The 12,851-nt window shown below is 46.4% G+C and overlaps 1 protein-coding gene across 2 annotated transcripts in view; it reads left to right on the top strand.

Annotated features, from left to right (window-relative positions):
* Positions 1 to 12,851, top strand: part of CYFIP2 (cytoplasmic FMR1 interacting protein 2) — an 80,317-nt gene that overhangs the window by 54,319 nt on the left and 13,147 nt on the right. For both annotated transcript variants that reach the window (XM_054037991.1, XM_054037990.1), the window contains exons 24-28: positions 1,870 to 2,013; positions 4,366 to 4,456; positions 5,702 to 5,832; positions 11,371 to 11,443; positions 11,971 to 12,065. In XM_054037991.1, the coding sequence (XP_053893966.1) occupies positions 1,870 to 2,013; positions 4,366 to 4,456; positions 5,702 to 5,832; positions 11,371 to 11,443; positions 11,971 to 12,065 (534 nt within the window). The remainder of the gene's footprint in view (positions 1 to 1,869; positions 2,014 to 4,365; positions 4,457 to 5,701; positions 5,833 to 11,370; positions 11,444 to 11,970; positions 12,066 to 12,851) is intronic.

The following is a 12,851-nucleotide window of genomic DNA, read 5'->3' as shown; positions in this document are numbered from 1 at the left end:
CCAAGGGCAGGTAAGACCGCCAGCGCTGCAGGATAACTGTATTTATCTCCTGGCTAGCACCAGCATGTGTGAGGCAGATGGTGGAAGCAGTGACTTTCGAGAGTATTGTTGATTTGTCCTGTTCTGCCACTTCTGCACACTCTCCCTCTCCTGTTGGCAGGCAGGGCATCACTCCTTGCCCTCTTGTAGCATAGCCAAAGATGGTTAAGATGTGCTCCATTACTAAAATGGCAGGGAATCCCCTTAGAGTACAGTATCTACCTGACCCTTTGTCATGTCTGCAGAAAATGTCCTCGCTTCTGCTTTCTCATCTCTTCGGTTAACCAAAGACAGGCAGGGGACTTATTGGCATTTCACTGGGAGAGGCGCTTTGTGCCAGATGTTGTTTGAAGAATATATTTGGCTCTGCGTATTGATGCAGCAGTTATTGTAATGGGGAGGGGGGCAGAGGAAGTGAGAACACGGTCCTTTTCTTATGGTGCCAAACCCTGATGCAAACGCGTCCTTTTCAGAGCAAGCCCCTGGCACGCACAGCATTCGGCTGGCTCAGTTAAACTGACTTGGCGTCCTTTTCAAATTACACAACTGAATTAATTTCCCCTTCCTCTCCCTTTGGCTTCTCTCAACGCTGCTTGGATCCAACCAATATTCTAGAGACAAAAAGCACTGCAGCACGCTCCATGTTTCCAAGGTTATTCTAAGACCAAATGGAAATTCATTTTGGGCCACGAGCCAAACTAAACCCCACTGTTCCATTTTGAGACATCCACCCACCCACAGGGCCAAATTCAGACACTAGCACACAGTCACACATGGATAAATACCAAGAAAACTACAGAGTCCTACACTGACGCCTACAGGACACAGAGAGGGACTGGTTCATGTCCTTTCCCATGCTGTTTGCTTACCAGCTGTTGTAGTTCCTACTCTCCTACATTATAGTTATTTAGTGAGGTACGTGCCAAGTGAAGACTTCTGTTCATTTTGCAACCTCCTCCTCCCATCATCCTTCACCTCATTTGTCTGTTTTGTCCATTTGCCACATCCCATCCAACACCTAGACTGGGGCAGGGACTTTGTTACCTGTCTGTACAGCACCTGTGGGGGCCTGAGCCTTGATTGGAGTTCCTAGGTGCTACCGTAATTAACCATAATTGTCAGAGATTGGCAGGAGCCAGATGCACTTAGGAGCGCTGGCCATGGTTGCAGCAGGGGTAGCCTGAAGCAGAGAACAAGAACCTCGGCAGTGGGAAAAGGGTACAGGAGTAGTGCATAAAGGGAAGTGAAGGCAAGACAAGCACATCGCCTCACCTCCTTCTTTCCTGTGTCCTTTCCTCTGCCCCCTGTTCCTCATCAAGAATATCTAACAGTTATAGTGATAGCAGCGCTCAGAAGTTCCAGTCAGGATTCAGATGCAGACCTTTTGCTAACACAGAAAAGAGACAAGTGGGCTTTCGACTGAAGGACACAGTGAGACAAAGGGATGGGGAGACAGTATGCAAGAATACCTACTCGTCAGTTGCCAAGGATTTCTCAATAGGCAACCGTTCTTGTTTATATGGTATGTAGACAAAAGCCAAGGCTGTTGCTCTTGTGCGGCCAACAAACCCTTCAGCTAGAATTGAGGATGTTAGCCAACAAAAAAGTGTCAGTTTCAAACGCTCTTCTAAACTGAGTCATCAAATAAAAATTCATGGTGCCCCCTCCCAAAAAAAAGAAGTGTGCCATGGAATATATTCATTCCCTATGTCTTCTGTAAAAGGTATCAGAACAGGTGGGACATAAAACACCGCCTGGAAAAGAGTATTAGGAATCACCCTTGCAAATGCGCCTGTCCTCATAATTGTCTTCGTGCTTCTCATTTTTCAGCCACTGAACATTGCCTACAGTCATATCTACAGCTCCTACCGCAACTTCGTGGGGCCTCCTCATTTCAAGACAATCTGCCGGCTCCTAGGCTATCAAGGGATCGCAGTGGTGATGGAGGAGCTGCTGAAGATCGTCAAAAGCCTGGTAATTATGGGCCTGGAACAAGTGATAGGCAAACCTCACTGCTTTGGGAGGCTTGGGTCAGATAATCAACCTAGGCTTTGGATACTTTGGCCAAAATGTTCCCATTAAAGTATGTACATCCATCCATCTATAGTTAGACACCTGTATACATAGCCTGATTTTCAGAGGTGCTAGGGAATCCCATTCACTTCAAAGAGAGTTGTGGGTGTTGGCTACAGTATTTACATAAAGCATATCCAAGTTCCGCCGAGCCTCTTTGTCTAGCAACGGGGCTATACGCTTCATGAAAAGACGCTCTTCTTGCACATTATCGGCACTTCCTGAGCATGGTCTAGGAGGAAGGGCCTTGGACTGGGACTCGAGACCTGGGTTCGAACACCAGTTCAACCACAGACTCCTTGTGTGACCTTGAGCAAGTCATTTAACCTACCCTGTCTTTCAGTTCCCCATCTGTAAATGGGGATAGTCTTTCCCTACCTCACGGGGATGTTCTGAAGGTAAAATCCATCAATGGCTGTGCTCAGATACTACACAGATGAGGCCCACATAAATACCTAGATAGATCTTGATGAACAGGAGCAATCTGATTTGGGACTTCTGGTCCTAGATAACTAAAGGAAGGGAAGAGATTAAAGAAAATTAAAAAGAAATGAGCCGTACTTTTTTTTTAATTTCTAAAAAGATTCCAATTTTGTGTGAAGGTTTGGATCAGTTCTTATCAATGCCAGTTTGTCCGTCACTACGTGATACTCTTAACACGGGCTGAAAGAGACAATTTTTTCTTCTTGTCTTCTCTGCTTTCTCTCAGAAGATAAATCTGATGTTCAGAAGAAATGTTATCTGTGCAGTTCCAGGGCCTTAATTGACAGCATATAAAATGATTTCTGATCATGTTGTTCCTCCAGAAAAGCTTTTGTTGAGGAGGTTTTTTGGTCAGCAAACAGTATTCATTGCAAATGCTTTAGTTCATTTTTGCCTCTAATGTTAATGCATCTTCTTGATCTTGTCTAATGGAGAAGTGTGAAGCCGAGGATCTCAAAGTATTTTCACTTAACTTTCATAAGACAGTAGTAATTGGAGGGGTCGGCTGTGTGTGCTTAGCGTACAGAGCTCTAGCTAACATCTGAAATTGATAGTGGTCAGAGCAAAGATAAGGGCCTTGGGACTGGCTCAGTTACGCTCAGTGCAGAATCCTGTATAAAATATATACAGGATACAGTTATATAACGCAATTACAGCACATACTTTTATCACCAAATCTGGTTGCTCTTATCCATTTTAATTCACAACTTCGGAGCTCCAGCGGTTAATTACCCCCCCACACACACACACACAGTGCAATTCCATTTTCTGTAGCATGCTCTCTGTCAAGTGTCAATAGCATGCATCCTGTCATCAGTATTTAGGCAGAAGGAATCTTTCCTGTGCTGAAGAATGATTTTTGTAGCCACTGTGAGTGAGATTTTTTTAGGCTATTTTTGATCTATCTGGATTCTCACCCGCAAATGCTGCTTGCGATTCAGGTTCAAACAAACAAAGTGCTCAGAGCTGAGCTTTCAGATGGAAACTACAGAAAATCATGAGTTGGTTTCAGAGTGAAACCATAAAAGAGCCCCAAGCTTGTGGGCTGAGTTTTATGTGTATAATGAAAGCAAAAAGCAGGCGAGTTTTGCATGGTTTGAGGTTTTTATAATCAAAACTGCGTTCTGCTCTGGTAGCCACCAGCCAGTCCACAAAAGTTGCCCTTTAAAATGAATGTGCTCTGAGTAGAGACTCATTGGTGAGGCCTCATCTGGAGTACTGTGTCCAGTTTTGGGCCCCACACTACAAGAAGGATGTGGAAAAATTGGAAAGAGTCCAGCAGAGGGCAACAAAAATGATTAGGGGGCTGGAGCACATGACTTATGAGGAGAGGCTGAGGGAACTGGAGTTATTTAGTCTGCAGAAGAGAAGACTGAGGTGGGATTTGATAGCTGCTTTCAACTATCTGAAAGGGGGCTCCAAAGAGGATGGATCTAGACTGTTCTCAGTGGTGGCAGATGACAGAACAAGGAGCAATGGTCTCAAGTTGCATTGTGGGAGCTTTAGGTTGGATATTAGGAAAAACTTTTTCACTAGGAGGGTGGTGAAACACTGGAATGGGTTACCTAGGGAGGTGGTGGAATCTCCTTCCTTAGAGGTTTTTAAGGTCAGGCTTGACAAAGCCCTGGCTGGGATGATTTAGTTGGGGTTGGTCCTGCTTTGAGCAGGGGGTTGGACTAGATGACCTCTTGAGGTCCCTTCCAACCCTGATATTCTATGATTCTATAATTCATCCTTTCAAGTTAATTTATTTCCTTTTCTTTCCGACAGTTACAGGGCACCATTCTGCAGTATGTGAAAACATTGATAGAGGTGATGCCCAAGATATGCCGCTTGCCAAGACATGAATATGGATCTCCAGGTCAGTGCTAGGATACGTAATGTAGCATGCCTCCCCACCCATGCATGCAGCATTAATCCAAACACAAGGTATTAACAAAACAATGATTGGCTTATTCTCCAAGTTCCTAAAATGATGTGTTATAAGACTGTCTAGATCAGGGGCTCTCAAACTGGGGGTCGGGACCCCTCAGGGGGTCATGAGGTTATTACATGGCGGGTTGTGAGCTGTCTACCTCCACCCCAAACCCGGCTTTGCCTCCATCATTTATAATGGTGTTAAATATATTTTAAAAGTGTTTTTAATTTATAAGGGGGGGTCGCATTCAGAGGCTTGCTATGTGAAAGGGGTCATCAGTAAAAAAGTTTGAGAGCCACTGGTCTAGATGTTACAGGGAAGAGCACGTTAGCAATGTATAAATAAATAGTATTCTCATGAAATTAAACATCTTGAGGCTTATCACATTCCATTTCCTAGCTCTCTTGTCTGGTGCAACCTCAAACTCTCCCCAAAGCTTGTGTTGCTAGAATGTGCACTTGCAGCATTTGAAGAGAAGCCTGCTTGTGAAACCTGGGAATGGCATTGCAATCTGGCCTTTAAAGAAAAATGTCTTACAACTTTAATTATGGAACAGCTACTATGGCTCCATAATGCACCTTTTTTAGCTGTGGAAATGAGAGCCCGCATCAGACGTTTTGTGACCGGTGACAGAAAGTACTGTATGTCGAAAGACCCAACACTTGACAAGTTATTGAAAGTTTCTGTATGGAAACCTGGATCACTGATCTGGAACATTTTAAAAAAGTATTTTGTTTTGCTTTCAAGGTTTTTTAAAGTACATTATTATAGGTTTGTTGTTGCTGACCCAAAAGCTGCACTAATTCCAGGAATACATGTAAAGTTTATTTTCAATACCACTAACTTTTTGCAAATAGGGGTGGGTAGGAAAATTTGCTTGGTCCAGGTAGCTTTGGAAAATAGGAGAATCAGAACCGTTCTGAATGCCTATCTACTATTTTGACACCTGTGCAACTCCTTTGACCTCAAGTGAGTTCTTCCTTATTTACTCAGGCGTGAGAGGAGAATCAGGCTCATTGGTTGCAGACCTTTCATAAGGAGGACGGTTATTTATAATTAGCAATCCAGGATCACAGTTAGTGGTCAGGAAACATTAGGCATTGACTGGTTCTTTGCATGAGCCACTGGTTAGCTTGGTTCTGCTGCTCTTCCTTTCCCGGTCGTCTTACCCTTCTTGTGTCTATTTAGGAATCTTGGAGTTTTTCCATCACCAGCTGAAGGACATCATTGAGTATGCAGAGCTGAAGACTGATGTATTCCAGAGCCTTAGAGAAGTGGGCAACGCTATTCTGTTCTGCCTCCTCATAGAGCAGGCCCTGGTAAGGCAAAACCTCCAATTTCAGCAGGTTACACTCTACAGCTTCACCTGTACTCACCATCTCACTGGGGTTGGGTTATTTTTGTGTGTGCGTGTCATCTAAAGGTATATGAGCAACACTACACAGATTGGTTTTGTGGCCCTGAAGCCAGGGCAACCTGTGAGGAAAGAACTCACTGATATTTAAGATAGAAATGGCCCTGAAGTGGAACCTGAGATCTGAATTCTGGAAGATTTACTTTCAGATCCAAGATCCAGAGAGACCTAAGGTGGTTTAGATTTCAGCTCAGACCCAGAGTCAGGAGCTGCCTGTTTCCTGGATTCAGTTCTAGGGACCCTCTTTTTATTCTACAGTGCTGAGCACAAAGGGCCCTGATCCCCAACTTGCCCACCTAGGCACCATTGCAATATCAATAAATAATAATTATGAAGCAGCCGCAAACAGAGGGACATTCACAAGAACTGCTGATCTGGTGAGATTTCTTGGGGCTTGTCTCCACTGCAAAGCTAACTCGAGTTACAGCTTCAGCATTTCCCTGACTCAAGCCCCATCCACGTACAAAACCCCTTATCTCAAGTGCAGCAGAGCGTTTAACTGGAGTGGGCTCCCTCAGCTGCTAACACAACCCCGCGGTGCGGCTCGAGTGGTATTCTGCCCTGTGGCCACTGGGCTAACGCAAGAGGAGTTAACTCCAGTGTAGATAACTCTGGCTAACTGCAATGGAGACACACCCTTTGTGCGTCGAGCCTGTTGGGCAGAGCTGTGGGGGGGCCGCATGAGCTGCTGCTGCTGTCTGTGCTGTTTTGCACTAGATACCCAGCGAGTATACACCAGATACACAGTCAGTCTCTTGTACTGTCCATCCAGCACCTCCCAGGAGCACTACAGTACATTTTGTTAAGGAAACTAGAGATACGCAAATGTGCCTCTGATAGTCTGGCTGGATTTTTGTATAATGATAGCAGCCGAATGTATCCTGCCCTCCTCCTCCCGTGGTCTGCTGGATGTGTTGCTTTTGCCCTTGAAATGGCTCTCTAAAGTGCACATTATGGTGTCTCGTAGCAATAACCGCCATTGGTGTGAAAAAGCACTCCTGTGTTGCCATGGAGACTGAGAGTGTATCAGCAGCATGCAGGCAGTCCAGGAAACAAAAGTAAGATTCCGAGGTCCCATTTGGGAAGGTTACCATCAAAGTCCATATTGGTGGGGTTTCCATAACCAGCCTGTATCGTGTCTCTCTGATCTTTAAGTTCTTCAGTAAGGCATTTCATTCAGAACTTAATGCAGTTCTGTACTCGGAAGGCCTCAGGTTCCACCCACCAGGAGAACATGAGGCTATAGGGCCCTTCTATGTTGAAAAGCTTTGAAGCTTAGTGGCACGGGAGGTGGACACTCTGGCTTTTCCTCTCTGGGAAGCTGGGTTCTAAATCTCCATACAGGCCCAAGTGAAATTGTTTGGATGGGCTCCGCCTACTGGATATGTGTCTACATCTAAAGAGCTCCAGGTAGCCAAGCGTGATTGACAGCCATCTGCTCGAAAAAGGCCCAGGACTGAAGCTGAAAGAAGGATTATGGGACATAATGGAGGTGGCCTGGCAGAGTGGGCCAAGGAGGGTACCACAGTACTCACTCCCACTCACGCCTGGCTCTCTCTTTTGACACTAGTGCCTAATCTAGAGTCAGCTGAAATCAATGGAGAGACTCCCATGTCCTCGTGAGCATCAAAAATTCACACACATTTGAATTAGGAACTTCCTTTTTTGTGGGAGGATGTGGGAGGAACTTCCTTTTTTATCCAGTGACAAAGTCATTGATTTATTAAGGAGAACCTAATCCCATGTTTAAGATGCAGACTGGCAAAGACAATTGTTTTCCAGGTTCATCCATGACAAGGTACGAAGTGTCATGCTTTGCGTGAGACGCTGTTCCAGAGGATATCTTAGGATATCTTATTTTCCTGCCCACGTCATAAAAGGAACCGTCTGATCAGAGTTACAGAGTATGGGGAGGGTTCAATCAGGTTAGATCGGATTGGATAACATCCCTAACTGCTTTGTAATCTTCCCTGTAGTGGAAGTCTAATGCCATGGATGTAATTGCTCTTACTGTTGTTTATGGTAGCTGGTCAGCTATTATATTGCATTGGACTATTGGCTGATAGTGAATGCTACAATTAAGGTGGGGAAGTAGCTTCCATTCCCCACCACCACCACCACCACACACACACACACGCACACACACACACACACACACAATTTTTGTTGTTGTTCCTTATCAATAACATTCTCAAATTCCTGCAGTAAGGCAGGGAGCCTTGGTTGGAGCGAGGAAAAGGGTGTTATTGACATTCCTAATTCTTGCTCAGAAAATGGGTGAATACAGGCAGCAGCTGGAGAAAATAATTTCCCCGCCGGGACATGTTGAAGCAGCAGGGACAGAATTTGCATCGGAACAAGAGGATGCTTCTGCCCACGTGGTAGCAAGACACCATGCCATGCCCATGCCATGCTTCTGTGCCCACTCCTGGAACTCTCCATGCCGCAAACCGCAGTGTCCATATAGGACCCATGATGCCATCCCCTTTCCTCCACCTCCTGTGCTGACTACGCCACACCCTGCACTCTCACAAACACGCTACGGCATTCACGGCTCTGTTCCCACCACGGTCCATGCCCCAGACTCTTACCAGCATATTGTCAGGGTTATGGACCCTCCGTCAAGGCATCCCAAACAGGAAGATCTACTTGCACAATACAATAGACCTAACTGAGTCATTCCCTCCAGCCCCCTGATCATTTTCACAGCTCTGTCCTGGCTAAATTTATGGTATGGCCAGCCCCAAATGCATGTCCTACCCAGAGTTGCACAGAAACAGACCAAAACCTCTTTGTGCAGCGATGCCTCTATCTATGCAGCCCAAAATCACTTTGTTCTTCTTTGAGTTATTGTCTCTATGGGTGCTCCACATGAGGTGCCCGGGTGCCTTTGATCAGAGATTTTTTTCAGCAGTGTCCATGGGTCCTCACCTGCACCCTGCGCATCCTTGTGCTCCAGACAAAGGTATGTAGGGAAGGGCAGACGCACCACAACTAGTTCTTTTTCAACTTTCTGTGGCTAGAGATTGAGTATCGCGCTGTCTGGTAGATTAACCTTCTAGCTATCCATTACCTCATTGGGTTTACTTAATTTATTTATATTTCTTACTTTTATTTGAATATTCTTGGGGTTTTTCCCTCCTGGCACAAATGGGCCATCTGCTACTACCGTCCAGTAGACGACCTAGGCCGCTTTGACCCTTTGGTCGAGGGCCACGAACCTCCCCCACTCTATGGATCCTGTTCCCCACCCACCCTATAGGGAGTGTCTCTCCCATTTCACACCTTCCTGGAAGCTCATCACATTGGACTGATGGATGCTAGAAGTAATTTCATCAGGCTACAACGTCCCTTTCAACTCCTCTTCCCTTTTCTTGTCCTTTCTCAGGGATCCTTTTCACAAGGGTCTCTTGAGGCAGGAAGTGCAATCCCTCCTGCTCCTATGGGTTTCTGCTCAAGGAGAGGATTTAGTTGCAACTCCCTGGGAGATGCCTTCCTCACTCGTTGGCTTCGAGTGCTGTTATATCCCTATCCTCCAGCACCTTTGCTCCTCAGAGTCTTGAACAAGCTGAAACAAGAGAAATCAGTGGTTATCCTTATAGCCCCAACATGGCTACAAGACAGGTATGGTTCCTCTGGCGCTGATGCCACCTCTTCTCCTCCCTCTGGTGACAGACCTCCTGGCCCAGAAGTCAGGCTGTGTGGCCCATTCCAATCTCGCCTTGTTACACCTCCATGCACGGCTCCTCGACGGCTCTTGAGCCCGGAGCAGAATTGTCGTCTTGAGGGACAGTCGGAAGCGGAACTGCAGGCGGTACTGTGGAACAGTCGGAAGCCCACCATGACAAAAGCCGTCTTGTAAAAGTGGAAGTGTTTCCAGCTTTAGTGTGCACAGCGGTCATCCCCATCCGAGACTGACCTCCCTATCAGGCTTGACTACCTGTTCCATATAAAAACCCGAGGCTTCTCATTCAGCTCTGTTAAAGTCCACCTAGCTGCCGTTAGAGCCTTTCACCAGCCAATTGAAGGGGTTTCAGTTTGTGCTCCTCCTACCACCACAAGATTCCTGAAGGAATCTCGACCAACGTCTTCCCTCACGTCAGTCAGCTCACTCCACCTTGGGTGGTTAATTAATTTTCCGTGCCTTGAGACCCCTCCTCCCCCTTTGAACTCTGGGGAGTTGTTTCCTTTTCCAAGTATCCTTCAAAACCACATACTTCATGGCCATGTCTCCAGATCAGACGCAGCCTTTGGTAAAGCCACTCTCCGAACTGTTCTGAACTTGTCTCCTCAGCATCCTCCTCCATAATAGGTGTACTCCTTGGGAGATACCTAGTGTGGAGCACCCATAAGGACAATAACTCAAAGAAGGAGAGGTTCCTTACCTTGTACAGTAACTGGAGTTCTTTTAGAGGTTTTATCCCTACGGGTGATCCACTGCCCACCCTCCTTTCCCCTCTGCCTCGGAGTTCTTGCCTTTGGACTTGTTGAGAAGGAAGTGGCATGGTGGCAGATCCACCTCTCCCTGTATAACCTCAGTCCAGAGCATGAGGAGGTGTAGGGTGCAGGTGCAGACACATGGACACTGCTGAAGAAAAATCTCCACTCAAAGGCTCACAGGTGCACGCAGAACTCCCACAGGGACAAAACATCTCAGAGAACTCCAGCTACCGGGTAAGTAACCTCTCCTTTTTCCTTGCTGCCGTCTCCCATTGCAAACTCATATACAATTTGTTGTCGGCCATCACTCTTTCAGTATTACTCTTTCCAGGTTTCTCCCTCTTGTATGTCTGTGTTTTGGATTAATTTCCACAAGTGTGCTGGCATGTGTTTTTCCAAGTGGCATCTCATTTTGTTATTCCTTTCTAGCCCTTTTTGTATGACTTCTCAAGTCTGCTTGGGGTGCACCACACCTTTGGTCTGATAGTATTGGCTGTAGAGGCCTATCCAAATGAACTAAATCCAAACAAACATACTCTGTAAGGTTCAGTAACAGCCCCTAGGATTCATATATGTATGTACAGACACACCTTGCAGCAATTAAGCCAACAAGTTCTTCCTATCAAGATAATGTCTTGAGATCCTTAGAAAATAAATGATAGGAAGTCATCAAGTTAGAGTAAAACAGAAATCATTTCCTTCCTGTGCTTCTAGACTCGGAGTCAGTGAGTGCGCTATATAGCCTTCTGGGCTTATACCAACAGGCAGTTATTTAATGGAGCTATACAAACCTTTCTGGTTTAGGTTTAAAGGGCTTTGGGCAGGTACTTTTTTCCAGTTTCACTTCACAGGGGTTCAGACCTCTTACGTTGCTACTGGGCTGGATTTGAATGCGCCCCCTAGAGGTGATCAGGTCCATGTGCTCTTGCCAACCCCCTGAGCCATATACTCAGTCCCTTAAGGAATTTTTTAACTTATTTTATTTTTCTTCCTCCTGCCTCAGTCCCAGGAAGAAGTTTGTGATTTGCTGCATGCTGCTCCCTTCCAAAATATTTTGCCCAGGGTCTACATCAAAGGTAAGAAGTCAAGAGGGAAGCAGAGACCAGTGCTTATTCCCCTACCTAGAATCCCCCCCTTAACGTTGCAGATTTGTTTCTTACCTGCGTCCTGCCCTGTCACAGACAGTGATGCAGTAGAAAGTCAGGTGGAGGACAAGTGCCAGCCAGGATGTTTATAGTCTAGTTACCCAAGTTGAAGCACTCGTTAGCCATTCCATTTCTTTCCGTTTTAAAAGCCGTTTAGCAATGTGCAAGCGGGCCTGGAGAAGGACAGCATGAAATGTGCCACAGCTGATTGATAACAGTAAGATGTGTGCTTTTGAAACAGGGCCCTTTTACAAACTGACCATGAAGCTGCTAGTGCGGAGACTGTAATCACACCCCCTTCCACCGCACGTCAGCCCATTCCCTTTCCCGCTGGTGTTCTGACCCCCTGAGCCAGAGTCAGAGCAGACAATGGTGGGGAGGCAGCTCCAGGCGACTCTGTGGAAATGCCGGCTTGTCACTGCCTAGTCTTATGTCACTGTTTGCTGCTCGCTTGACAGAAGGAGAACGCTTGGAGGTACGCATGAAGCGTCTCGAAGCCAAATATGCCCCACTTCACCTGGTTCCCTTAATAGAGAGGCTGGGAACTCCTCAGGTAAGGATTCCTTTGCAACCCCCAGGAGATGGCTACTGAAAATTCCCAGCAGTCCCCCGATTGTCCATTTGGCCTTAGGAAAGTGCTCCAATTTTTATTCCAAAATGCTACACAGCTCCTCCCTTCCCCTGAGAAGAGGGTTATCTCTGGGGAGGTGCTTTATTGAATTACCTGCACTCATTGGCTTCCCCACACTTCTCAGGGAAGTCTGATTTATTTTTATTCTGGACTGCCATTTTTCTGCTGATCAGACAAATTTAAACCCTGGCCTCTAGCGGCCGATGAGGTCTGTCAGGGAGATTTAGGAGCTGGTGTAAAGATGGCATGTTAGTGCTGCCTTTCAGGAAGGCAGGGTGCTAACCATGCTGCAATAGGGGTGGTGGGGTGAATGCTCAGAAGCCAGCTCTGAACATTAACAACTTTGAAAATTGCCACCTACTGCCATAGGTATTTTCAAAGGAGGGAATTCTGTGGGGGGACATGTGGGGGTTGTTACTGACCTTGGGGATTACCATCAAGTCTTTAAGCCCCCAGTTCAGGAAAGTATTTACGCACACAGTCCATCCATATTCAGGAAGTGATATAAGCACTTGTTTAACTTTAAACATGTGCTTGGGGCTTAAGCATGTGCTTAAAGTTAAGCATGCATTTAAATCAGTGTTTCTCAAACTGGGGTCGCCGCTTGTGCAGGGAAAGCCCCTGGCGGGCCGGGCCGGTTTGTGTACCTGCCCTGTCCGCAGGTCTGGCCGATCACGGCTCCCACTGGCCATGGTTCACCGCTCCAGG

This window comes from Malaclemys terrapin, chromosome 8 (assembly GCF_027887155.1).
Source record: "Malaclemys terrapin pileata isolate rMalTer1 chromosome 8, rMalTer1.hap1, whole genome shotgun sequence".
Taxonomy (NCBI): Eukaryota; Metazoa; Chordata; order Testudines; family Emydidae; genus Malaclemys; species Malaclemys terrapin.
This window is presented reverse-complemented; position numbering and strand designations above follow the sequence as displayed.